The sequence below is a fragment of the Eptatretus burgeri genome, chromosome 13 (genome assembly GCF_056783735.1).
Source record: "Eptatretus burgeri isolate ZD-2024b chromosome 13, Ebu_testis_v1, whole genome shotgun sequence".
Classification (NCBI taxonomy): Eukaryota; Metazoa; Chordata; class Myxini; order Myxiniformes; family Myxinidae; genus Eptatretus; species Eptatretus burgeri.
The window spans coordinates 18,709,522-18,737,015 of NC_140973.1; the positions used below are offsets into that span (position 1 = coordinate 18,709,522).

Below are 27,494 nucleotides of genomic sequence, written 5' to 3' on the forward strand. Positions count from 1 at the left end.
AGTGATAATTGGAGCTACAGAAAGGTTGAATAAGAACCTGATGGAGATCTTCAAACTCATCCTTGGGAATATTACCACAAACAAACTACAGTTGGAGGGTGTCTGGGGCTCAGTGACGATCCCGAATAGAACTCTTGGAACAAAACTCTGAGATCAACAAAACTTCACAACTTAGCCCATGAATCGAGATCCTTCATCGAAATGGAGGTGAATACTTCGAGACCTGGGAGGACTCCGATCCACCTTCTGAAATCCGAATTATGGAGATAAAACACACACACACACATACACACATACACACATACACACATACACACACACACACACACACACACACACATACACACACACACACACACACACACACACACACACACACACACACACACACACACACACACACACTAAAGAAGGCAATTCTCGATGTATGTATGTACATCAGAAAATCATAGAAAAACAATAAAAAGAGCAATCAGAGATTGCACGTCCTCGTTAGGATTTGTGTTGTGTGGCGTTTGTGCACTGGTGTGTTACGTAATTAATGAGACGTAATGAGAACTGCGCTACTTTATAACTGCTGGCAGTGATGGCTGGGCACCAAGACGTTCCACTTTGCTGCAACCTTGCTTTGATCGAACACCTGATGCTGACCCATGACGTTTTTTCTTATTATTTAAATGAATTCAGAATGGGATTAAAATCAATTCAAATCAAATGGAAGACCAAATAGGTACGGTCCTGCACTGGAGTAATCAGAAGGAACCCGAATAAGCAAAAAGCAAAGATGAAGTAATCAGGAGGAACCTGGATAGGATTCACATTTATGCTGCTACCCCTCTACCCACAAACCCATCCAGGCACAGCCAAGTGTGCCTTATTCAACCCCCCCCCCAAAAAAAATTAAATAATTCTGGCTGCCAAATCCTGTGTCTGATCAAGTTGAAATTTAAAACATGTATTCCCCATCACTAGATCACAGTTGTAAAGTTTCACTTCGATTGATTAAGTGGTTCCAGAGAAAACTTTTTAAAATATTTATTCTTCAATCCAATATGGCAGCCAAACCATGTGACATCAATTATTCCTCCGCAGCCTTGTACGCACATGCCATGGGGAACATTTATGTGAAGTTTCCCCTTGATCGTCCAGCTGTTCTGGAGAGGATTTTTATGCGTTTGAAGGTAAATCCAATATGGCTGCCGAATCACGTGACCGATGACGTCATCAAAAAAACTTGTGGCCCATTTTATCCCATGATCCTCAAAATTTTTCACACTGATCGGATGTAGCGTTTTACATGTGCAATTATGACGTCATACCGAAGGCACCTATGACGTCATAAAAATCGCACTCATTCCACATAAGGAGTACTTGGTATGTGCCAAGTTTCAATTTTGTCCTTGGTGCGCTTTCAGAGATCCAAATTTTTTTCCCGTTTTTCCAACATGGCTGCCACACCACGTGACCTATGACGTCACGGGCTGTGTTGATCCACACCAAATTTTGCATCCGTGTTGGTCGTACCCAGGGTAAACCCCACCCCCGCCCCCCTGCGAGCGGGAGGGAAGACGACTTGCCAATGCTCCTAGTATTAAATAAAATACGCTTAAAACGTCAATATGATAAATCGGCAACCTCGGTGTATTATTTATTTATGTTTAATTTTTTTTATCAAAATATTTATTTAAGAACAAAATATTTATAAATACACTGACCAGACTCGATGACGTAATGTTTGGATCATTCGCTCGAAATATGTTAAACATGTGAAGGCCGGTGGTTCAAACCCCATCCGAATTATACCAACCGAGGATTAAAAAAAAAACAACAGTACGTGCTGTTTTCGTGCTGCTCACAGCATTTAAATGGATAGAGCACGGAAAAACAACGCTGGTAAGGTAACACCAAACCATCCATTATAACTGTTGCATGTAAACCTCTGTGGCAGCACCAACGCTCCGTAAAGAGTTCGCCACAGGGTTTAGATTTATTTAAAACCCTTAATGAAGCACATTCGTTGTGACGTTGTTTGCACAATCACCTCAGAGTAAGCCACGTATGACGTCACTTCCGGAAACTGGAATTTGATGATGGTGGAAGTTGTTTTTTGTTTTGATTTGACCCACGGCCGTGTGCCACCTCAGAGTTGGACAGCAGGGCTTTTCGGACCACGCCGGAGCGCTCGAGCTGCTGTGGAGCGCCTGGCAACGGATGGAGACCGAAGAGAAAGGTGGGAGAGAGTGTGCGGACGCTGAGGGATCTGAGAGAGATAATTTCTGACTCCCAGGGTGTGTGACATGCTTGCGTGGATTCCGGCGCCGGATTGTTTGGGAGATGGTCGCAGGAGATCTTTGGGTGAAGTGAAGCGTTTTCTAAAAACGGTCTCTGAGGTAAACTTGTCTTTCGGGTTTTTTTTTTTTAATGGCATTTTGCAAATGCATTTGGATATACTGTATCATGTCCCCCAAGCGAACCTTTAAATTTAATACTAAATTTTAATAGAAAGAACATTAACACGATTTTATCTCTCCGTGCTGATGGGCGCGTGAAGTGAAGACGAAATGACGTCATTCTCCTCTTGTGGGTTAGTCTTTCTAAGTCTTCCATCACAAATGTCTCGGTTAATGGTTCTTTTGAAGATACGATCCTCGGGTCTGCCCTTCATCCATTTCCAAGCTTGGTTTCGTCATCAGACATTCTGAGTCGGCCAACATACCCCAGATTGGTCCTCCTGGGGTCCTCCTTCTCGTCCTCGTCGTCCTCCCCTCCCCCTCTCCTCGTCGTCCTCCCCTCCCCTCTCCTCGTCGTCCTCCCCTCCCCCTCTCCTCGTCGTCCTCCCCTCCCCCTCTCCTCGTCGTCGTCCCCCTCCCCCTCTCCTCGTCGTCGTCCCCCTCCCCTCTCCTCGTCGTCGTCCCCCTCCCCCTCTCCTCGTCGTCCTCCCCTCCCCCTCTCCTCGTCGTCCTCCCCTCCCCCTCTCCTCGTCGTCCTCCCTCTCCCCCTCTCCTCGTCGTCCTCCCCCTCCCCTCTCCTCCTCCTCTCCCCTCCCCCTCTCCCCTCCTCCCTCCCGCCTCCCCCTCCCCTCCTCCTCCTCCCTCCCCTCTCCTCCTCCCCCTCTCTCCTCCCCCCTCTCATCCTCTCATCCTCTCATCCTCTCTCGTCGTCGTTGTTCTCTTGATGCTCGGTTTTTCCAAGACTGTTATTATTGGAAGGGGTACACGGTGAAAAATTTACTTTCACCCTTTAAATATCGTGCGAATAAATGATTGAAATATCAGCTGGTGTGTTTTTTTGGGGGGGTTTTTTTTCTAATCCTTTTCTCATTTGTGTTTCAAGTAGAGCGAAAGGCGGTGTAGTCTCTGGACATCTCCGATGTAAGCTTAAACGTTTTTGTTGCTCTTCCAGGTCTCCGTCCCATACAGCACTTCCATCACAGTTGTGTCTTTCCCCGAGAACCTTGGATTTCCCCGAGTCTGTCTGCCGGTGCTCAACTCCTGTAAGGCACTGCTCGCTTTTCCAATTCTCATTTTAATGTCTGGAAAACGGTCTCTTTGTAAACTGCTGCCTTGGTATTTGAACGTTATCATGATTTTTCACTTCATCGTCTTTAAAAACCGCTACTGGGTCGTTGTCATTTCGCATGCAGCCTGCGGCTGCTGGTTGCATCATTGCTGGGAGCATGGCTCTGCCGCTGATGCAGATCCGCTTACTTACACTTTCTAGTAAGTAAGCTGCTACTCCTTTTTCCGACCTCAGAAGGACGGCAGGCTGAGTCAACCCACCTGACGTTATTTCACGACACTACAGGGGCTCGAACTCAAGACTCTAAGATGTTAATCCAGGCTGAGCTACTTGAGTATCCGTCAAACAACCTGGAACATTACAAGGAGAAAGTCCAAAGGGCTGGAAGCGGGGGATTATTGCAAATAAATCTCCCAAAATGGTGAACTTGTGGAATGTAATAATTTGAAAGGCATTGCAACTTTTGGTTGTACCTGGGGAAAAGAGTCTTTTATATGATGTGACGATCAATACCAAAGGATGCTGTGGACAAGGAGGTTCGAAAGAAGCAGATTGGGTTCAGAAAATCAAGAACATTGATGGACCAAATGTTTTTCCAAGGAAGGATCCTTGAAGGAATTCTAGCCTTCCAGGCAAATATTATCTCTCTCGTCAGTTTAATAGACTTTGAAAAGGCCTTTGATAGTGATAGCATAGACAGGAAATTGTGACAGAGTACTTTACATACGAGTACGTTATGGTATCCCAGATAAGTTTTGCATGGATATTTGAGAAGTGTGCAATGAATGGAATGGAAAGCTGTGTTAAGACGGTAAATGGAGCTACAGAATGGTTCAGTATCTTAACAGGCATAAGATAGTGCTGTCACCAATGCTATTCGATATAGCCATAAACTGGTAATCCACAGTGCTCTAAGAGAAACATCATCACCTCCACCACCGAAGGTGGACGGAGGTTATGTTTTCCACCCTGTCTGTCTGTCTGTGAGAAGGATATCTCAAAAAGTTATGGATGGATTCCGACAAAATTTCATGGACACGTTGGGTGTGTAACAAGGATTAATTGATTCTTGGATTGAATCGAAAGCATTCGATTTTGGTGAAGATCCGGATTCGAGTTTTTTTTTTTTTTAAAGTGATCCTTCACCATTGAGAGATGAGGCTAGAAACGATATGTTGTTGTTCGTCTTTCGGCTGCTCCCGTTAGGGGTCGCCACAGCGGATCATCCGTTATGATCCGCATACTGACTTGGCAAAGGTTTTACGCCGGATGCCCTTCCTGACGCAACCCTGGTCGCCTCTTACGACACAGGGATAAGGATTGGGTTTCACCATGATTCCGGGCTGCCCTACACCCTCTCATAGTGCGGCCCAGTGCAGGGCTCCCGTCCTCAAGCGATCCTCCAACCCAAGCCTCCGAGTAGCCAGATTACAGGCGCACGCCACTACGCCCGGTTGAGGCTAGAAACGATATATATAATGATATTTCAAAAAGGTGTGGACTAGTTATAACAAAACTTGGTGGATGAGTTGGATAGGTGACGAGAACAAGCCGATTAGATTTTGGTTCAGGGTCGGATGCAGATCCGGCCTATCGGTGGAATACAAAATGTAAACTGTTCAGCCGAGGAGAGGTAAGCGCGTGCCGTTCTAGTTCGACCTGAAATGGAATATACCTCCACACCGATTCCTTGATTGATTGTTTCTTGTTTAAGGAAATTGCCAAAACAGAAACAAAGCTGCATGTGAAGTTTTGAGAGAGAACGAAGACTGAGATGATTTGGAAATGGAGGTAACCAGACTTGCAAATCAACTGATTGACTGGAAACCAACAGGGAACAGAAAGTCGGGAAGAGCGAAGACTACTGTACTTGTAACGACTTGAAGTCAGTGGACATCGAATGGGATGAAACACACAAACTTGCAAAGGACAGAACTTTCTGCACTGTGGGACGTATGCCGCAACAGGACTCAGTAGTTGCAGTGTTTTTAACCGATGATCAGTATAGTTGAAGTGATGTTTTTATTCCTCAATATCTCGGTCTTCAACTTGTTGCGTCAGGAGTCCTATCAAATCGGCAGTTTGATCTTGCATCTCCCTGGCTTTATCATTTTGAGGCAAATGTCATCAGGAAAGTGAAGATCTAATGATTTTATGCTCATAAAAAAGTAGGGGGAGAGCGGTGTATAGTAGGAGAGATTATATATTATCCGAGCTGGACAAGTCACTAAGAATGCATGTCCTGAAGGGCGCAACAGATGCTCAATGACACAAAACTAGAAGCATTGTCCTGATTGCATGAGTGATGTACTGAAACTTGTTTCAAATTCCAAGCATTAGTGTCATCGTGTGCATGTGTGCGTTGCATGTCTCCTCCATAACTCCAAAACCATGAAACCTAGTGGCCTGAAACTTCACGTACATCCAAAGGGAAATCCAATGTAGCGCATGAGTGAAAACTGTGTGTTTGGGTTCATGTCAACACTCCTTTTGAAGATAATTAATGGACTTATTTAATTATCCTTTATCAGAGCTCATCCATGGTCACCTAGCTGTCCCTCGCTGAAGTCTTAATTCACCTTTTTTGGGGGGCCTGCTCAACAATGCCTTGACTTTGAACAGGCCGCAACAGCTTCTTAACGATGAAGTTTTTTTTTTTTTTTTTTCACTTTCCACACTGACATCATCTAATTCCTCGTCGTCATACCTACGAATTGCTGGATACATTGCAATGCTTATAAACGCCAGGAGATGCCAGCATTCATGGCTTTATTTCATTTCCACATGTGCCATAACTTCTAGAATCTCTTAATCTGAGCCAAATTACAAAATTTAAACTTCCTTATTGACGTCAGAAGTAATTCCGACTGCTAAAAAAAAAAAAAGTGTTGATTTATCCAATCTGGACATTGCCTGACATTCCAAGTGTTTCCGGGTACATGATGTTTGTATGACTGTTCGGCGATCACTAATCGCTTGTCAAGCCAGCCGTTTCTTAACTGTTTCATTGGAGAGCTTGCCTGAGTCCTGAAGCCACTTGGCGAGCACTCTGCAATATTCGCATTGTCACTGTATATATCGATCGACTTGAACAAAGTTCAGGTCCCACTTGCCTGCGTTTGGCCCTGCATTGTCATACGATGCGTAAGGAGGTGGCTGGCTCGCTGAAAATGTGCAATTTCATTTTACACCACATTTCCCCCTTTTTGTCATACGACCCGTCACTTCGGCAGAGATAGATGCATCTAAAAAAATTTAACGTTTAGTTTTCAAAATATTCTTCAACCGTTTTGTTGGAGTGCTTGCTTGAGTGGTTAAGGTAATTGATGAGCGCTATTCAAGCTTCGATGGCGATTACGGCGGCGCGGTTCTCCGTGGGGACATTTCTGGAGTTAGGAAGGTTAAATAAATTAGATGATTACAGTGAGTAAAAATGTTTTCAGTTGTTACAAAGCAATGAATCGCCACATCACAGCAGGATAGCCAAGAGGTACACACGCTCGCTCTAAGCTGTCTAGCCTGGGTTTGAATCCAGACCCAGCTATAAACTGTCATCCCGTTGTTTCAGCGTGATTCATCAATGTGTGTGCTGTCTCTTGGATGGACGTTAAACTGGATGTCACATCTGCTGCAATCCCCCCGTCCTTCCTCCTTCCCCTCCTTCCTCCTTCCCCTCCTTCCTCCCACCCTCCACATCACACGACCATCGGAAAGCATCCGTGAATTAATATATCTGAAAATAAGTGCAGCCTTGTTATGCTCACTGCAGATGAGTGACCCAAGACAATGGGGAAGCATGGTTCGTTATTGCTTACATTGTGTAAGCATACCCCACTAGTATGTAAATGGAATCAAACCCAAACAAAATATGTGCTTATGTGAGTTGTCACTCTTTGGCGATTCGCGTATGGGATCATCACCATGCTCATGGTACAGAGTACACCGACTGTCAGGGTTCAAAACCCAGGTTAAATTTTGTGAACTGTTTAATGGATATTTCTTAATTACCGAAGCAATATGTTTGTGCGAGTGCATGTTTGGCTTTTATGCTGCTTTTATCAATTCTGTATAAACAAAGGATATTTTTTAATTTGCGGAATCCAGAAAATTATTCGGAGTCTGATTGGTGAAACGTTTAATTGGACATGTCTTCCTGTTATTAGACGACCTGTAATCCTCCATTATTGGCGAAGCTTCTAATTGATGATCCTACCGGACAGGAGAGGGTGAAAACTGGAATAAAAAGAAGAAGAAAAAAAGTGTCGTGTCTTACACCGCCCCCACCCCACCTGCCCTGCCCCACCCTACCCCCTCCGCCCCACAATGTACCCTTCCATTCCCATCACGCACACCAACTACATGAGGGACAAACAGCAGGATTTGTTTTCTTTACATGCCTTTCTTTTGCAGACGTTTTACTGTAAATGGATAATGCTGTATTTCCTTTAAAAGTACACTAAAGGGGTATTGGGGTAGCAGCTGAAACCCAAATCCTTTCTACATTCTTCCTGATGACTCCATCTTTGCTCTTTATTTTTTCGGGTTCCTTCTGATGACTCCAATGCATTATTTGGTGTTCCGTTTCGTTAAAAATCAACCGGACATGTAATTTGGGTAACTTGGTGAAAAGCATCAATATATTTGTATTTGGGAAGTATTTCCTCTGATATTAGTGTTTTATCATGAAAGTTTGACGTTTGGAGGTCGAGTACAATTGGAGTGCTTAGGTTTCGGAACTTTTGTGTCAAATCGGTCCCTTCATTAAATGATGTCCTTGGATTATTACGCATTGTTTTTCTTCTGTCTATTTCATCTCTTCGCGCAATTCATGTGGAAGGCCATTTTCGAAGGTTACGAGACTATTTACGAGCTTTGCTGACCCAAGCATGAAATGACCTCTGTATTTATTTATTTTATGCATATGGGCAGTAAGAAAATGTAGAATGACACAGTCTGGCATTCCAGTAAGGTATAAAATTACTAGCAGGGATCCGTGGAACATTCTCACAATATATAATATGACTTCCTGTCCTGAACGCCCCCCCCCCGCTCCACCCATCACAAACTCCAAGTCCTCACCCTCCCCTTCTCTACCCTAAGATGTCAATGCCCTCCCCACTCAAAGCCTTTAAACTCCTTCCCCACCACCCACCTCCTGAAAGACCTCATTCATCCTTGAAAGCTTGAGCGAAAACCAAAAGTTTTATTTATTTATTAAATACTCCAAATATTAATCATGACTATTTCCTTTCGTCTGCATCATGAGAACGTCTTTCATTATAGACAGCACGTTTAAATGTACATAAAGTCAACAGTTCTCCTGATTGTACGGAAGTGTTCTTTGGGCGGTGTATATTAGACCGCTGCCTCCATTTCTCCCAAACAAAACATGCATTACCTCATTTCTTCTGCATGAGTTGTAATCAAAATGTGCCTTTATTTCATGATAGAAGATGTGTTATTCAGTCTTCAAATATAGTGTACACTTGAAACCTAAGGCCAATTCCACATCCCCCCCCCCTCTCACCCCAACCTCGATGGATTGATCACATGGTGAGAATTCAGCAGCTAAGTTGTTCCTGAGTTTATCTCCTCCAATGCTCTATTCTATCTGCCCCTAATTTGCTGTTTAATAAATATGCCATGATATGTTTGCTGTGAAGAGATATGATTTTGGAGTTTCACACCTCAGTACTCTGTACACTCTATGCAGGGTGTGTCAATAAAAGGTTAACCACTTCAAAATTTTATTAACCCAAGCATTGAGTAATCAAACAAAAAAATTAACTCGGAAAATGAAAACCAAATAATGGAGAAATGAAACTCGTGATGTGTTAATGTGCTTATAGTTGAGCTGTTCGATGTGAGCATCCCCACGCACACAACATGTATTCACACAAATTGTGAAGTTTTCAATGACGTTACTGTCTGCACATAAACCTCAACTGCTGCCTTCAGATCAAGTTCAGATCTGGGGTGTTTCTTGTCGACATTATCCTTACAAGCTCCCCACAAGAAGAAAAAATCCAGCGGATTGAGGTCAGGGCTGTGTGGAGACTATTCAATTTCCATACGCAAACTGAGAACGCATCCAAACCTTTGATGCAGAAAGGCAATTGTTCCATTGGCTGTATGTGGGGTAGCACCGTCTTGCTTGAACCACTGTTGCCGGAGGGCTGCAGTACTCATCGATTGCTTCAAATCTTCATAAAATGTGTTGACAATCGACTGGTATCGTTCTTGATTGATGGTAACCGTTCTTCTGTTTTTGTTTTCAAACCAGTACAGCCCAGCCTCTGTAGCTGACAGCCACAAAAGCAGTGACTTTCCGACCCTGAAGCGACTTCTCTTCAACCTCATCTGGGCGTTGACTTCCCCAGAGAATGTTGTTGTGTGAATTGACAGCACCATTGACATGAAAGTGTGCCTCGTCACTCAACCACACATCGCGAATCCAGTTTGGGTTTGCCTCCATCTTCTGCTGCAGCATCTCGCACATAGCGACTCGTGCTGCTTTATCCCTATCAGTCTATTTATGGGCTGTTGTGATGTGGTAAGGAAAGAGGTTTAAATCTTGTTTAATTATTCTTCAGATACTGCTGGGAGTGAGACCCAGTTCAACCGATCTTTGTCGATTCAATTTCTTCAGACTTTGCATGACTGACTCACGAATTTGTACCACGTTTCCTTCACACCATACACTTCTTGGGCGACCGGACCTTCCCTTGCTAATGTTGAGAATCGTCCCTTCACTTTTGAACTTTTTCACAAATTTCCAAATGGCTGGCTTGCTTGGCTTGTTTCTGGGATGCACTCCATATTTAGTACAGAACCTCGTCTGGATGGAAGCAGTTGATTTGGTCTCAAAATACCACTTTACAATGTTTACTCTTTGATCCGTACAAAACTTTATTTTTTTCCATAGAATACTTTAGTTATGCTTGAATGACTTCTCCAAATATCATTGATCACTCCTGCAAAACAAAAATAAATTAAGGTAATCACTAAAAGTACAAAGGTCATTTGAAGTGGTTAACCTTATATTGACACACCCTGTATAATAGGTTTATGCAGTACGTCGGATCCCAAAAGGAGAAGTCCGACACACATGCACACAGTTCGTGATTACATGTCCATTCATGTTTTTTCACAACTTGAAGCCGAACTAGACGCAGATAAACGGACTTGTCTTTGCCTGTTTTGTGAAGAATATGACAGGAGTGGTTTTTTAAATATAATTTGCTGAACCAAAGAACCGATTGTTGATGGACGAAGTGAAATATGGCATTGTGAGAATTGGAACCGCTACAGGCAGGTAATCGATTCCAGAGAATTTGGAATTTGATTCCAGGTTCCGATCGAGGGAATCAATCCTAAGTTGGTCATTGATTCCAGTGAATTTGGGATTTGATTCCCGGTTCCGATCGAGGGAATCAATCCTAACCAGGTAATCAATTATTACGCCCAAACCAAGTGTAGCCTGATTACATTTGTCTTATAAAAGTGACATTTGTCTTTATGAGGGTTCCTATTGGGACAGATATACCATAAAAATACTACAGAAGGCATCTCTCATTGTTTGCTTCGATCAAATATTTGATTCCTGCGCCGTGCAATGCATTGATAAGCAGACTGTGGCTGATCTCAATCGGCTTATGTCGAAATGACAAGTAATGCATCTTTTTCCTGGAATGTTATCAGATAAAACTCAAATTCCTACATTGCCATTCTCAAAACCCTGGCTGTGAACCCTTCTGCATTCATCACCCAGAAGAAGGGTCATGTTGAGAACTCCTTGGTCTCACAATCTGATTTTATCTTTCCTTTGCTGACCACATTTTCAAACCAGATTCCAACTGAGTGTACTTTTCTGGGCCAAGTTTTATTGGTACCTTTTCGTCAGCCATGCCTGTCATGTACTTGATCTTCTGGATCCAGTGGAGGCAAAGATACTGGGCATGGTTAGCATCTCATGGCTATAGATTGAAACACTGAACCATTACCTTTCCTTTTTAGTTGTAGTTGCATTGGCATCCTGCCTGTTCCACCCTGGCCATTTGTTTTTTTTTTGAAGCACAGTAATACCATTGGGTTCTTTTATTGTGTTCTCTACCAAATCCACAGTGGGAGGTTTGGAACATGTACCATCTTCCTCATCCATCCATGAGGACTCTGTCATGGAGCGGATCCTGCTTGATGCACAGCACGAGTCCGCCTGCTCAAGTTCCCACAATGGTGGGTCCGCCTGCACCAGGTGAATTGTCACTTTCGTCTTTGTAGTCCGTTTTGAAATCACTTGCACAATACTTTCTTCATCATGGAATATAATGGCATAATTGGTCGATCTAATGATTGTGTACCGCACATGGCTGGTTGTTTGCATCATTTATTTTCTCTTTCTATATCAGTTTGGTAATTCTCCTGATGAAATACCACCTATAGATCATGGCAGGAAAGGCATTTGGGACACAAATACCTTGTTGGGTTTTTTTTTCTTTTTTAATGAAAGACACTACGATTTTTAGCATCTGAAAGCATATGCTAGTAGACGATATAACCATCAGTGCAAAGCCCAGCATGTGAAATACCAGGACGGCAGTTTAGTGGGGTCAGCATGCAAATGCAGATAAGACTGCTCAAAGGTAAATACCATACTCCAATCCCACTATGCGAGATCTAAGATAACAATGGCAACACATGACATTTAAGTCGGTCTAAAAAGTAAATAATAAACTGGATATAAACATAGAAATCCTTTTTCAGTTTCTCATTTTGTACCAATTGTCAAATGTACAGAAGGAGAATACACATTGAAGGTCCAAAGTTTTTGTGTACTTATTAACCCCAAACCCTCTCTCTTTCCTACAATCACAACCACCATTCCTATGTGGAAACCACAGCACCCCCCAGAGTCCACTTTTCTTCAACTGTGAACCAGACTGGGGTGATGGTGGAAAAGCTGGACAGGTGAGGGCTATGGCACTCTTATTCCATTGATAAAAAGGTCAATTCTGATCTTTTCATTCTCGTGTGTATCCCATCTGTGAACTTCATGTTGAATTGTAGTGTACATACATGATCTAAAGAAGGTTGCATGCTTTCCTTATGAAATGCCTGTGGTCAAGTTTCCTACGTTGCATCTGATGACAGATGTTGCAGATGAAAGAAAGTGGGCCCGGGCGAGGTTCGGATTTCGATACCGGCATCGGTTGCAATTCTGACTGGTCCAGTCGCCTGGAACTCTCACCTCCCAAGTAGGCATTGCATTTGTGCATTGGAATGGTATGGTGGGGATGTGGGTGTAATTTTGTAGGATGAGAGTGGAAGTATATTTGGTGAAAGACATCAACCGCTGATGTGATCCTGATGGAAATATCCAATGATTAATGCTCTGAGCTTGAAAGCAAGTGTCTATGGTAATTAAATTGGTTTCTCAATGTTCTGGACCCATGTTCTCACACTTGTGTTAATTACTCTTGAATGACTAATCTGACTGGATTGAAATATTGACAGAATTTTGCCAGGATGATTCATTTTTTTTTAAATAAAATAAAACATTTGGGTAACCAATTCTAAATTGATTGCAACAAAATAATCGTCGGTTTGTGTAATTTTGCACTTTGTATTGTCTGTTAATCAATTTGATGAACATTTAAGCCTCAAACTTATCAGAAACGCCATTTTGTAAGATGGTAAAACCCGTACTCTGTGGTGAGCAGGACTCTTGAATTTGATTTTGTTGTTTTTCATTCAAATGAAAACTTTGTCTATGTCAGCCAGACAAAATCTAGCCTCGGGGAAGAGCGAGATGATGGAATGCGAAAAGACAAGTGGACCAAGCAAGCAAGGGAGTGAACAAACAGAAGAAAGAACAGACAGGAGGGAAGGAAACACAGTAACCAATATGTAAGAGGGTTAGCTTAGCCGGGCTTAATTAATATGCAGCCTGTGGCTGCTGGTTTGCGTCATTGCTGGGGGGTGGGGGGCAAGCTGTGCCACCAATTGCAATGCCCTCTGTAGGTTAGGGCAGGAATTTGGAATTTCTTAATTGTGCTGGAGATGGCTCGCCTACTCTTCGCAAAGGACACGGTAGGATCTTTAACGCCCACCAACTAATGCCGGCAGACGGGAATTCCATTTAATGTCCATCCGAGGGATGACTCGACACACAATGGTGAAACATATCCAGGTTAGGCAGCTCAGAGGCATGTGTGCGTACCTCTCAGGCCTAGGCCATCCTGCCAAGCCTGTATATTTAGTGACACATTTTAAAACTTTCACTGAAGAAAATTAAAAGAAATTATCAGAAGTGTAATGTTTTGTTTTTTTGTTTGTTTGTTTGTTTTTTGTCATCATCTGCAGCAACATGATGCCATTTCGTCCTGTTCAGTTGAGTCTGGGCTGTGAGGTCCGAATTATCAAAGACTTTGAGTATGTCCACGTGTCTAATGGTTGGAGAAACAATAACCTATCTTTATGATTTATTCGTACAATTTCACCCTTTTAAGGATTCCAAACAGTCCACCTTTTTAAACTATCACCTTTTTCAAAAAAAAAGCGACGTTTTTCTGGTTCCACATAATGTATTGTACATACTTTTTTTTTAACATACTCTCAATGGTTCCAATTCCTCAGCTTTTTGGTGAAAGTTTTATTGCTGTTTTGGAAAATGAAGCATTGGCTTCAATAACTATAAGAAATTGTTACTCCCCACAAACAACCAATGTAAATAAGCTATCCAGGTTGAGATAAATGTGTCGAAGCAATCAATGTTCACGTCCTCTGTAATACATTTACTCAAGTACCAATTTGGCCAGTGAAGATTGATGGGGGGCGGGGGGCGGGGGGCAGGGGAGAACAAACAAGAAATTATTTGATGTGCTACATGACTGCCTTTTGAGAGAGGGGTGAGGACCCTCATCTCCTTTGTCCCTCCATCCCTTCCCCCCTTCCCTTCTTGATGGATCTGTGCAATCACCTCCCTGAGTCTTAATTATGTTGTGCTTTCCTCCAGTTGTTTAATATCTTTTTATTTGCCATAACCACCCATGGCCTTTAATTATTGCTGAGCCTATTTCTACATTTATTTCTCCACATTTTTTGGATCTGTACATCCTGTCTCATAAAATACAGGTTTTGATTTACAACCAACTGAGGTGAAACTATTGGTCTTCCAAAATGTAGTTTATAAAAGGCTTCGTTTTACTTGGCTCATTGACTTTCCCTTTAAAATTCCCCTGGTAAAAAAGCCGTTATGACTGTTTGCTTGTGTGGGTGTTTCTTCAGTAATGGTGTTGCTTCTTGAGTTGCTGTGTAAATGTATATTTTGACTTTTCCATACACAGGGAGCTGTGTAAGCGACCAGGTGTACTGGATGTGAGGAAGGACAATGCCATACGCCACGGAGTGTTTTCCTCAGATATGTTGGCGTTGCTTGTTCCCACGCTCTTCCTCTCGCACCTCCTGACACTTGGATTGGGGTACATTTATGGTTTCTCTTGTGATGGCGAAAGGTGTATTTGTATCGCATTTTGTTTGAATGCTTGATGTCATTTCTCAAACTACCTGCAGTTTTCATATCGGCTTTCCACCTGATGGCTGAATCTTGAAATTACTTTTGATGGTGGCAACCAAGAATGTCTCCATTCGAAGCTTGCTTACTTAAACTCTAGCAAGAAATAATGGACCCAGGTTTCATTCCTTGTCAGTCTTCTTCAAGATATCATCTCCGTCCATCTGGTGGCATCCCAGGAGCTCTGTTTCCATGACCACAATAGTTCCCTTTTGATCAAATGTGGTCTTTTGGTACCCACCATGCCCCACCATTATTAGATTTCAAGTGGGAATGCATGATTGTTTATTTCCACACTTCCAATATTGACATATCCAATTCTTGTAATTTCATGTGGAGTCATCCAGAGATTCTCCAAAATTATCTGTTCAACACATTTAGTATGCTCGACTGAACACAGATGTTTACATGTGAGAACGTTCAAGATCGCTCACCAATTCATGGCCATTTATGAACCTGCTGCACCAATAATAAAACACGACGTGAAAGACATGTGCCACCAAATAGTGCTGACAGTCTCCTGATGATTCCAGCCGGTTTTGTTTTTCTCTTTCACAAGGAACTCGATACTACATCTCTGCTCCACAAAACATGCAAATGTGTTAGCCGCCATCTTGGTCTTACCCAGACCGCTTTTACCCATGATGCCACTTCCTGTTTAACTTGCACAGGGTAAACAACAACATTGCACCCAATATCAGCAATGAACTATTATTTTTACATGATGTAACATTGAAAGGTGAATGTCAACATTAAACGACCCTCTGTTTGGGGAGGTTGCGATATTATCCGTCAACACTCTCAGAAAGTTGAGCAAACATCACTTCTCTGGAACACAATTTGTTCTTGAATTGGAATCAAAAAATTAATGGAGAACTCTCAACCTTCAAGCAGTTGTCATCTATTCAAGTGTTCAAAAGAGATCGCTCACACCTGCTGGCTTTGTGTAAATAGTTAGCTCTTCTGCCACTAATCAATGGTCAACTGTCAAGATGGTTCAATGTTTTATTTATTCAGTTAATTGTGACATTCAACTAGGGCTCGTAGTGGAGCTTGTACATCGTGCGAGAACACAAACATCACATTGGTACATATCAGCGTAGTATTGCAAATGGGCAATCATTTCTGGTATGGCAGGATTTCAACCTGGGTTGCTCCCATCGTGAGGAAGTTTTAATCTTTTTCTTTTAACAGGCTCTAAAGCTCGTGGAGGAGTTGACACAAATCGAGTATTCATGCAGACAGATACATGAGGCAACACTAGACTTGACTGTCACATAACACAGCCGTTGAGATTGGGGGAAGTGATGTCACTTCCCAGAGCACTCTGTGTACCAGCGGAGCAATCGAGGAGAAATTTCTTTTATTCCTGTGGATGCCAAACTATGGTTGTTTGTCCGTACTCTATCCTTTAATGTATAAATGCTGAGCGTCAAGCAAGGCAGCAGAACGTACCATTTTTGAAGTCTTTGGTAAGACTCTGCTAAAATTCCAACCACCGACCTCCCAAACTTGGGGTGGATGCTCTAACCATTATGCCACAGAGTCTGGTCAAATGGGAACGCCAACGAGCTAACACAATTATGTTGATGGTGTGCTCTCCACCATGTTATCTCATCCTGGGTTTTTGACAAGGTTGGGTGAAAGGAGTGAGCACACCCAATGAAGGTTCATGTCAAGCTTGGCTCTACAGTTGCATTTTCATCCTGTATATCCTGAAACACAATCTGAGGGTCACTAGTTTGGCCGTAGCTTGAAATTTTATGGCACACAAATCTGAGATTTTGACATTGTGTCCACACACCCTCTTTTGCTTTATTTTTATTTTTTCTCTGCCTTTTGCAGGTTAATATTTACAGATCTTCTCTCCTTCATCCAGGTTGATGCCATGCTCAGCACTTTTTTTATCATCACTTTGGCCAGGTTGTTCAAATCTCTTAACCCGATTAGCTTTTTTTGAAAGGAAATGTGCAGCTGCTAATTGCAAACCTATCTAATCTATGAGGACACTGATAAATTCACACTTCCTCATACACTGTGTGCCATATTTAAAACAAAAAAAGAAAGATTCATTCTGATAGTGAGAGAAATCAAGACCCCATCTTAGGCATTTTGAAATTTTCATAATATGGTTTAACAGCTTCATGGTGGATTGGGTAAGGCCTCGTTCCATTGCCCTCAATAGTGTGCGTTCGATACCTGCAGCTGTTTGTGAAGTAGCTACCTGGCCACAGACACGTTCACGAATCGTTGTGAATGCCCCGATGCTCTTTCAAGAGTCTCGGCCACCACCACCATAACATGGAGGAAAATGTAGTCTGAGCTTGAGTATGGAAAGAAAATCTTTATGATGTGCAATTATTTTTTAAACATACCTGTTTTCCAAACACTGCCGACCTGTGTTACAGCATTTATTTGGGGAAACGACTGGGAACCCCATCTGCGAGTTCATTGTGATGACCACAGTTCTGAAACACCACACAGTACTCCCACCAGCAAATGGCACCAGACTGTTTCAGAATAGCACACGACGTCGTGTGTTTCCACCCACTGTGACTGTCTCTAGTTTGAGCACTGCTTTTGCACAGTGACAGTTGATCCTTTCATGCAAGCAGCATAACGCAAACTGAGTTTGAGTTATTAACACGGGATGAATGCCATGCTCATCGATGCCTCTCCAATGGAGGAAGCATGGTGCTCCTCTGATTCACTGTTGAAGCCACCGAGGGAAACATCTTTGGTTAACTGTGAGGACCTGCAGAGCATTCTGGTTTGTGGCCACTGACGACAGATTCATGACAAACACTCGCTTTCTTTTCGCCAAACCCTTGCCAAATTATCGACATCTCTATCTGCATCGTTTGACATGTCGTTGAAACAAAGGTGGATTGGGGAAAGAGATCACGTACCGATACCATTTGTTTTTGTCAATGTCCAAGTGCCTGTATCGACATGAGCATGCTCTGACCGTTATGTGTGCAAATGCATTTTCGAGAAAGCGAGTGCGTACTATGTGAAATGTGACCGATTCCACAAACTCGCTGAACCATATACAATTCTGTCATTGTCTTGTCAGTATTTTCCCTTCTTTGGTACTTTCAAAGATGTAGCAAAGGAAACGTGGAGGAATCTAAGATGGTGGGATTTTTTTTTGAGTGCATTGGCAATCTTTTTACAGGAATGTATGCCTAAATGATGTCATCGAACGAGTACGATGTAATTTGGGAAAAGCATTTTGTACTCTTTGTCATCGCTGCTGTCACTTGTCAACATGAGCTCTTTGATTCGAAAAGATCACTCCACCAAATCACAATTTGGGAATTGCTTGGAGGTGATTGACTACAGTTTGGTTGGTCATTGTTGTTCAGCCATTGTTGCATTTGGTGCTTCCCGTTGTCCACTCATTCAGGTGCGTCATTGCGTCAAAAAGGTTGCTTGGTTACCCAAGATCTCGCCTTCATTCCCTTGCATCCTCACTCCATTTGGCTCGCCAATCGATGTTTGAAATTCTTCTAAGCACTTTTTTTTTTCTTTCAAAGAAAATTTTAACTGCCACTTTTTAAAGGTCCAGCCGACTCCAGCTTAATTCGGCTTTCACTGAAGAGTCGAACGAATCTTTCATTGAAAGGTTTTGGTATTTAATCATTCCGCCCTGCCTCGGAAGCAGGCCAATTGTCTAATGACGATCCTGTTTATGTTTGTTACTTTACGGGGTTTTGTGACGGCACCTTGGAATGTCCACGGATTACACTGAACAACAAAAATTTTTTACTGGAGATGTGTAAAGTGATTTAGACTAATTTGCGTACGCTGATTTCAAAAATCATAGCCGTTTTGCTGTATCACGTCAGGATTTTCAGTAACAGAAATATTCCCATTGCCTAGAAGTCAGGATTTCAATGAAATTTACAAAAATTCATTTATTCATTTATTTCATCATGAATGCTTCAAAATTATAGAAATTACAGAAAAACTCCACTAGAATGTAATTAAAAATGCTTTAGGCATTTGGCTTTGCGTTTGTGCTGCTCTGTGTCAGTTTCACGATGCAGGAACCAGCAGAAATCGCCCATCATGTTCGGGTTGTGCCGCCTTGGTAACGCGTCTCCATGAGTGAAATCTCTTGGTGGAATCGCCGCCGTGCTCGTCCGAGACTGCTCCCAAGTCGTCAGGGAAGAAGTTCAAGTGCTGGTGTAGGAAATGGATTTTCAGGGACATCCTGAGCCAAGTTTCCTGAAGGACTCCAGCAGCTGCTGCACTATTTCTTCATAGTTGTCCGCGCGGCTCGTTCCCCAAGAAGTTGTCCGTCACAGCTTTGAAGCTCCTCCACGCTGCCAGCTCTTTGGGGTTTAGAGTTGTCGGAAAAGTTTCGTCCTTCATAATCTGTCGGATTTGCGGTCCAACAAAGACACCAGCCTTGATCTTGGCCTCCGACAAGGTGTTGCCAAACTTTTCCTTGAGGTATAAAACCCACGCCCATTCAGATCCATTGCCCGTACAAAACTTTTCATCAAGCCGAGCTTTATGTGGAGTGGTGGAAGGAAAACCTTGGCTGGGTCGACAAGGGCGACATGCTTCACGTTGTGTCGACCAGGTACATGCTCTTTTCGCTCTTCCCAATCTTTCTTCGTCCAGTGATTCTTGTCGTCTCTGCTATCCCAGAGACAAAGGAAGCACATGTATTTCGTGTAGCCTGACTGCAGCCCTAACAACAGCGCCACCACTTTCAAGTCTCCGCAGATGTGCCAGTTGAAGTCATTGTACTTGATGGAATCAAGCAGCTGCCGCATAGTCTCATAGGTCTCTGTCATGCCGAACGCGTGAGCCATGGTTGGGACTGATGGTTTCTGATGGTTTCTCGTTGCCATTGTGGAGCAAAAACAGCCTTCAAGCTGTTCTTCCCGAGTCGATGAAGAGGCGCCAGTCTGCAGGATCGTGATCACACCCAAGTTCTTTCAACAGACCGTTGATGTCACTGCAGAATGTCATCGTGTCTTCCATCTCAAAGAACTCAGCCATGTCTCTGTGACGTGCTCTGAACAAGGATATCTTGGTGTTGGTTCAAGTAGATTCCACTGCTGCAGCCTTGATCCAAGCAGCACTGCCTTCGCCTTTGACAGCGAGAGATCTCTTACAAGATCATTTAAGTCTCCCTGGTTCAGAAGGTGTGATTCTTGAGTGTCGGGTTCAAAAGGTTCATCATCACCATCCTCTTCACCACTGCTTACAGCTATGTTCTGATCAGCTGGAGGTGTTGGAACGGGGTTCTCGTCATCATGAGGCACAGGTTTACGAGCAGAGACGCAGTCAGCGTACTTGATGTGACCTTTATTCTTCTTGTTGAAGCCGGCGATGCTTGTGCAGCAGAAATAACAATCATCATGATGATTCTGCGGCTCACGCCATATCATGGGCACCGCAAATGGCATGCTCGCGCGCTTGCCCACCAACCACTGAGTCAAGGTTGTGTGACAGCTTGTGCAGCAGATGTGTGGTGCCCAGCTCTGTTCTTGGTCCCCCACCTTACACCCGAAGTAGTGAAAGTAGGCGGCCTTCATTTTCACTGCTGTAGATATACTTCGCTGTTGATCTTTTTTGGTATACCGACCACAGACATAACAGAAGTTGTCAGGATGATTGGTACAGGAACGCCTACCCATCTTTATCTGAAAGAAAGAAATATAACACAAGTTAACAACAATTGTACGAAATAGACATGTTAAAGACATATGTAAATTTCATTGAAATCCTGACTTCTAGGCAATGGGAATATTTCTGTTCCTGAAAATCCTGACGTGATACAGCAAAACGGTTATGATTTTTGAAATCAGCGTACCCAAATTAGTCTTAATCACTTTACACATCTCCAGTAAAAAAAATTTTTTGAAATTTGTTGTTCAGTGTTATTGAACTCCAGCTCCGAATCCCCATAATGGGAAATTGAGTCACGTGATGAGCGTGATTAACCCACATTTTAGTACTTGGTACTAATTTGCTTTTGTGAGTGCATAGAGTTGAATATATATATATATATATATATATATATATATATATATATATATATATATATATATATATCTATCATCACCAATCATCATGTATCTGCTGTGCGATGCATGCCACTGTTGCATGATATGTTTTTGTTAGACTTTCATGTGCGTGAAGAACATGACACCAGGACATGGAATGCTGGGCTTATTTGTTGGTTTTGAAATGACAAGCTTTTAACGGCATTGAATTCATTCTCCTTACCTGAGGCACTTTCAAACACAACACACGCACAGAATACTTTCAATATTTGACCTTGTAATAAACTGGATAACATGTTACATCAAGAAGCATGACATCAATCGATTCTGGAGCAAAGTCATGGTGACAGGTTGCCACTGGCTGATTGAAAATTAGTGAATGCTGCCAAAGTTTTCTCATCTCGCTTTTGAGGATATTCTTCCATTTAAAGCTGTTGTATCGTGATGAAACCGCTTTAATCGCCATAAAGTTCCTCATGCGGGTTGAAATGTGCCAACATCATGACTGGCACATGTGGTTTAGATGGCCCTGGAGAGACAAGGATTTGTGCTCCAATTGGTTTTTTTATGAGGTAGAGATGGTTAAAAACATGGACTTGGCAGCAAGATAACATGGATTTGAAAACTCTGCACATTTTAAAGCAAACATTACAGGTTCAAATTAAAAAGTAAACTTGGGTAATAGGGTTCTTTAACATCCCCAACTGTTTCCACTTTCGCGTGGGGTTGGCTTCGGGGAACGGTTATGGGCCGTCTTTAACGAACCGACTGACCAGGTCTGACGTTCAAGTGTAGGTGACAGGAATTTGTAATTTCTTCAGGGTGCCGGCGTTAATTCGCCTACTCTTTGTGAAAAACACCATGAGACCTTCAACGTCCATGGTGCCGGCAGCCGGGTCCTCCGGATCAACATCCATCCGACAGACGGCAAACGCATCGATGCTTCACTGAACGCAAAACACCGGGGCGATGGTTTGTAGCTGGGTCGGGATCAGAACCCAAGCGAGACAGCGTGGAGGTGAGTGCATGTACCTTTAAGCTATTTATCAAACACTCCACCAGCGGCTGGTCAATTAGATTTATTCCCAATGCAGCTTGTATTCTTTTTTTATATATTTTTACAGTTACCATTGTTTGTTTTCAATGTCACTGAATTTGGGAAGTATTCCCCTTGGTAATCAAAATGGTACTTGTAAGTAATAAAACAATATCTCCCACCGGCTCTCCTGCCAGACACCGAGAACAATTCTGAATGGCTCGTCTCTCCACTTGGACCGGCTCCTGGGAGTATAGAGGGGTATAAAGTGTCAGTTCTGCCAAGTATGGCCTTTCACTTTCAACAAGTTGTTTAAAAGATAGTTATCACTGTTTCGCTTCGCTTTGCTTCGCTTCGCTTCTCTCACCGGTATCAGCAAGGCTACACTTTATATGAGGATCAATATATTAATTTGAAACCTTTGTCCTGCTGAATTTTTTTAGTTATTTGATTATTTGTTTATTTTTTAATGCCTCCGCTGACGTCGTCCCCAGAGGCATTGTTTTCAGTTTGTCCATAAGTACATCTGTCCAAGCTAATTTTCTGTTTTCTCTGCAACTGCTTATATCCGATTGACACAATTTTCACCACACGTCCGACCACTCGTGTAGAATGTTTTAATAATTATGACATCATAGGTCATATGGTGTGGCAGCCATGTTGGAAAAAAAAGGAAAAACTGGATCTCTGTATCTCTAAAAGCACTCCCTGGAAATTTTTTTTTTTAAAATGGCACATGTGAAGTACTCCCTTTGGGAAACAAGTGTGATTTTTTTTTAATGTCATAGGTGGCTTTGTTATGACATCATAATTGCATATGTCGAATGCTTTATGTGATCAGTATGAAAATTTTTGAGGGTAATCAAATTTTATTTCCACCCCCCCCCCACCACCAAATTCAATTTACCCTGAGATGACGCCTTCGGTCACGTGGGCTGGCAGCCCTATTTTTTTAACATTAAAATTTTATTCTCCTAAATGGCTGAACAGATTGAGGTGAAACTTTACAGGTAAGATTGCCTATCCATGAGGAACAAAAAGTTCTCTACCTATGATGTCATAGGTCACAGGGTTTGGCAGCCATATTGGATTTACCCTGAAACCTTAAAACGCTCCCCTGAATGGCTAGACAGATTGAGGGGAAACTTATCACACATGTTCCCCAAGCTTTGGAAACCAGGGTGAACATGAATAATTAATAGGTCACACGGTCCAACAGCCATATTGGATTGAATGAAAATCTTTTTAAAAAGATTTCTCTTGAACCGCTTCATCAATCGACGTGAAACGTCACAATTATGATCGAGCAGTGATGGGGAACGTGATTTAAATTTCAACCTGATCAGACATATGGTCAAGCAGCCAGAATAATTTAATATTTTGAATCTGGTTTCAGGAATTTAAATCAAATTTGGTACAAGTATGTATAATGTGGCTGGAAGCATATCTGATGGCGTCGTGATGTCGAAGGAGTGCCCTTATAGTTTCCTTTACAATATCATCAACTTCACTATTTTAAACACCAAATCAAATGTCTCCCAATTAAGAGCCATGACTTCCCCGTCCCAGCACACAAGGCATTGGGGGAATAAAAAAATGAAGTACCTTCAGTGCAAGTACCTTCTGATCTCTGGGAAGCTGCTCTTCGAGGCTGCTGGACAGTTCGTGCAAGCGTGTCAACATCTCATAATGTGGGTTACCAGCGAGGCAGGTTCGGCACGCTCGTTTCTTATGGGGGTTGGGGGGGGGGGGTCATGAGTAAGACAATTACAAGGGGAAGGGGAGAGAAAATGATGAAAAGTGAAAGGCAAGCCGTAAGTGAGATCTCAAATCAAGCCTCAGTGTAAGCGGAATGCCTTAGGCTAACAACAAACTGCTAATTCAAAATTGATCTGTGCTGTAATTAATCCGAGCTCTTCCACGAGCCTCGACCATGGATACAAACATGGGTTTTTGTTTTGTTTTTGAAATGTCCAACTGCAGGTCAATAAGTCACGTGGGCTGCATTGATAAAAAGCAGACAGCACATGCTGTGGATGAACGTGAGGGTTCGTCATCATGATGATGATCCTCTTGGGGTTTATGCAAAGAGGATGAAGGATGATCCCGAGGGAATCAATATCATTATTACACATTGCTAAAGTTCATGGGATTTGAAGTGAAGATAATCCAGAATGAATGTCTCTCGCACTCACATCCTCACTCGAATCCATTTCTCTCACACAATTGAATTCCCTCATTTATGCACTCACAAGCCCACTCTTAAATCATCTCACACACACTCACATCCTCACTCGAGTCCATTTCTCACACAATTGAATTCCCTCATTTATGCACTCACAAGCCCACTCTTAAATCATCTCACACACACACACATCCTCAATAATCACTGCCCCCTCGCACTCATCCTCAGTAATCCCCCCTTTTCCCCACATTTAATATTTCCCCTGACTTTCATTCATATCCTCACTATTTCCTCGCACTCATCCTCAATAATATCCCATTCGACCATTCTTCACATTCACATGCGCAGACCTCAGTCCCTCCCCCCCCCACCCCAAAGCCTCCCTCACCAAGTCCCCAGGTTCCCCCCCGAATCCTCGCCGTTTGCAGCTTCCCGAGGCGCGCATAATGGGATAACTTGTACTGTACACAAGTCAACGATTATTTCACGAAAACCACCTCTTCGCTGTGTGATGATGTGGGTGGTTGCCCCTTGATATTTCGTCGATTTAAGCCGGACTATTTATTATCCCTTCCATTTTCTCGGCACTTCCTTTATTCCTCCTCCGTTTGACCTTTGTCTTCCACTGGCTCCTCCCACTTTCCTCAAGCTCCTCCCCCTTCGGTCCTGTACTCGCGTTCGTTCACGCGTCCCACACGTGCCTTTCTGAAAGGAGGAGAAAGAAAAGCTTTTGCAAGGTTCTTTAAATTTATTTTCCCCCATGACGTGAAACGGAACTCAGACACGTATCGATCACTTGTGGACAAGACGCTATACCACATGGTTGTCTCCGTCTCCATGGAGATTTAAAACGTCTAAGGCTTGCACGATCAAGTAAGCCTGGTGGTCAGGTGGCTGGCTTATGATAGGTATTGAGTTCTAGCCCCCTGTCGCCTCCGTTAAATAACACCAGTTGGGTTGACTCAGCCTTAAGGTCGGGAAAAACGAGGATTGCTTACCAGTTGACTGGAGTTGGGGGCACTGCATCAGCGGCACATCCAGGTTCCCAGCAATAGTGGGGCTTGAAGGTAAATCACGTCCAGCGCAATGACGATCAGATATCCGTGTACTTTGACGTGAATCACAAGGACATGAAAAAGCACAAGCAATGTACGAAGCAACACAGTATAATATGATGGTATCTGAACATAGGATCCTGTGTGTGCGTTCACATGGGAGCAGCAAACGAGCGAGAATTGAACTTTTAAAACATTGATGTCTGACTCATAATGGTTTAAATCGCATGCAGGACAAGACACTTAAATGATGCATCGATCGCTTCGGGTGCATGTTCTCGTCTAATGACGTCAAGTGAAACATTCGATGATTATCCCGATTTAGTAAATTTCTGTTCTTGAAATGTCACTTCTTTTCTTGTTTTTTCAGACAGGTAGAAGGGCAGTTCATAAATGTGGTGAGCAACCTTCAGAGGTGAGGAAACTGGTCAAAACATTCAGAGTGAGTGGTGAGATAGTCTTGTTTATAGTGGAGGTGTTGGGGGTGTTGGAGGTGTATGTAGTTCATGCTGCTATTTATGTACATGGGAAAGGGGAATAGGTGAAAAAGCCAATATTGTTGCCTATGGATTACATCAACAGCCTCTAAAGTCGCGTCAAGTAAAAATCATTTTCGTGTTTCGTCACGAGAAGAACTATTAGGGAATAAAAGGAATTATAAGAAGTTTTTGCATTAACAAGTGAAAGTCCACGAGTTCAGAAACAATGTTCGAGACCGATTCCATCTTCTGCAGTGCTCCCCGAAGGTTCGGGTTGGAGTTTGGAACTTGTTGATTGTGCCGGTGATAGCTCTTTAACGTCCACCAACTAATGATGGCAGACGGGACGCCCGGCTTAACATCCAAACTGAGAGATGGCACACACATTGATGAATCGCCCTGCCTGAGAAACACCAGGGTGGTGGTTTATAGCTGGGTCGACATTCCAACCCAGGCTACACAGCTCAGAGGTGAGTGTGCACACCTGTAGGCTATCCTGCCAGCCCGAATAATTCCCTGCAGCAATACTGTACGTGCAGAATTCACATTTATATAATTAAATCGGTCATGACGTCACAAGCATATATGCTTCTTGCACCAGCGTCTTCGATTCTGGGTCGTTTCTTGTTGATCCCGCAAAATACGCCGAGTGTATTAAAATTCCATGATGGACAGATTCCCACGCACGTCCAACTCGATTCTGATTCACCGATTGGCGTAGTCGTGTGGAAACTTCACCTTTCTTGTTTGGAGAACAGCTAACATGGGAAAATACGTGTTTAGGTTTTTTTATTTTATTTAAGGCAATAATCCAAAAATAATTACGATTCCAAAGGTATGTATGTTCAGGAACAAGCAAAAAAATTTGTTTTAGAGATGCAAGGAAGGTTTGGAGAAATGAGACTCAAGCCAACAGCTCAGGAGAGGTTCAGGAGTTTCTCACAATTTAATAAACGGAAATGTATATACATACAAGTGAGGTACACGAGCTCCACACATGTGGGAGACCAAAATATGTTTGTTTGTTTTTTTTGTATGCAATATTGAGGCTCGTATAAGAGCTCACACACAGAAAGAAAAACAAAGGGAGCAGGAGACAAGAGGGGCGGGAGAGGGAAGCACAAAACAGTGGGGGAAGAGAGACATGAGGAAATCTGTGGAAGGGATAGGGATGAGGTGGGGTACACAAGATGGACACTACAGGGAGTTTCAGGAAGAAAAGCAGGGAATATGAAGGAGGAGGGTTTGGCATGGATTAGCAGGGGTAGAAAAGATCATGGTTTTGGTGGAGATGGTGGTGAACAGCTGTTATGAAGACCTGGAGGGAAGAGTGGGATTGAGGAGAATGTGGGAGTTTGTTCCAGAGGTGGGGAAAAAGAGGAATGAAAGAATGAAGGTGAGCAGTGATTCTTGATTTTGGAGGTTTCAACAGAGGGGGTTGCTGGCAGACCTTGAGCACCGTGCGGAGATATGGGGGGGGGGGTGGGGTGGAGGGGTGGACAGATCACAGACAGAGCAGGGGGGGCGAGGCCAGAGAGGAGACAGTAGAAGACAGAAAGACCACCGACCTGCCTGCGTTTAGAGAGTGAAAGACCCAAAGACTCGGCCTCATTGCCAGA

The 27,494-nt window shown here is 43.0% G+C and overlaps 3 protein-coding genes across 16 annotated transcripts in view; 2 read left to right on the top strand and 1 right to left on the bottom strand.

The window, feature by feature from the left end:
- The first annotated feature begins 1,759 nt into the window (after window positions 1-1,759).
- Window positions 1,760-22,079, top strand: LOC147013977 (BCL2/adenovirus E1B 19 kDa protein-interacting protein 3-like). 11 transcript variants are annotated; one of them, XM_085851473.1, is made up of 8 exons: window positions 2,237-2,390; window positions 3,403-3,493; window positions 11,644-11,773; window positions 12,420-12,486; window positions 12,670-12,773; window positions 13,882-13,950; window positions 14,865-14,999; window positions 21,942-22,079. In XM_085851473.1, the coding sequence occupies exons 1-8, from the start codon at window positions 2,298-2,300 to the stop codon at window positions 22,069-22,071; spliced, it is 819 nt and encodes a 272-aa protein (XP_085707599.1). In that variant the 5' UTR covers window positions 2,237-2,297; the 3' UTR covers window positions 22,072-22,079. The 11 variants fall into 11 exon arrangements, with proteins under 11 accessions (XP_085707607.1, XP_085707609.1, XP_085707599.1 ...); XM_085851474.1 differs by having other exon boundaries at window positions 12,679-12,773; XM_085851475.1 differs by lacking the exon at window positions 21,942-22,079 and adding an exon at window positions 16,937-18,834.
- LOC147013978 (uncharacterized protein C10orf143 homolog) lies at window positions 21,378-24,984 on the bottom strand. 4 transcript variants are annotated; one of them, XM_085851491.1, is made up of 4 exons: window positions 24,730-24,984; window positions 23,777-23,884; window positions 22,339-22,401; window positions 21,378-21,649 (listed from the first exon to the last, which is right to left on the bottom strand). In XM_085851491.1, the coding sequence occupies exons 1-4, from the start codon at window positions 24,784-24,786 to the stop codon at window positions 21,620-21,622; spliced, it is 258 nt and encodes an 85-aa protein (XP_085707617.1). In that variant the 5' UTR covers window positions 24,787-24,984; the 3' UTR covers window positions 21,378-21,619. The 4 variants fall into 4 exon arrangements, 2 of the variants coding, with proteins under 2 accessions (XP_085707617.1, XP_085707616.1); XM_085851490.1 differs by having other exon boundaries at window positions 23,762-23,884; XR_015050595.1 differs by lacking the exon at window positions 22,339-22,401.
- LOC147013979 (interleukin-6 receptor subunit beta-like) overlaps window positions 22,027-27,494 on the top strand; it is an 87,857-nt gene continuing 82,389 nt past the window's right edge. The window contains exon 1 of the mRNA XM_085851467.1: window positions 22,027-22,138. The gene's annotated coding sequence lies outside the window, so the exon portion shown is untranslated. The remainder of the gene's footprint in view (window positions 22,139-27,494) is intronic.

Coding starts and splice junctions, on each gene's coding strand:
- LOC147013977 (XM_085851473.1), top strand. CDS start 2,298: ATGCTTGCGTGGATTCCGGCGCCGGATTGTTTGGGAGATGGTCGCAGG. Junction 2,391..3,402: donor TTCTAAAAACGGTCTCTGAG/GTAAACTTGTCT, acceptor TTGCTCTTCCAG/GTCTCCGTCCCATACAGCAC. Junction 12,487..12,669: donor ATGGTGGAAAAGCTGGACAG/GTGAGGGCTATG, acceptor ATCTGATGACAG/ATGTTGCAGATGAAAGAAAG.
- LOC147013978 (XM_085851490.1), bottom strand. CDS start 24,786: ATGCGCGCCTCGGGAAGCTGCAAACGGCGAGGATTCGGGGGGGAACCT. Junction 23,885..24,729: donor GGGGGGAACCTGGGGACTTG/GTGAGGGAGGCT, acceptor AACCCCCATAAG/AAACGAGCGTGCCGAACCTG. Junction 21,650..22,338: donor GGTGTCTGGCAGGAGAGCCG/GTGGGAGATATT, acceptor TTGTCTCTCCAG/GGCCATCTAAACCACATGTG.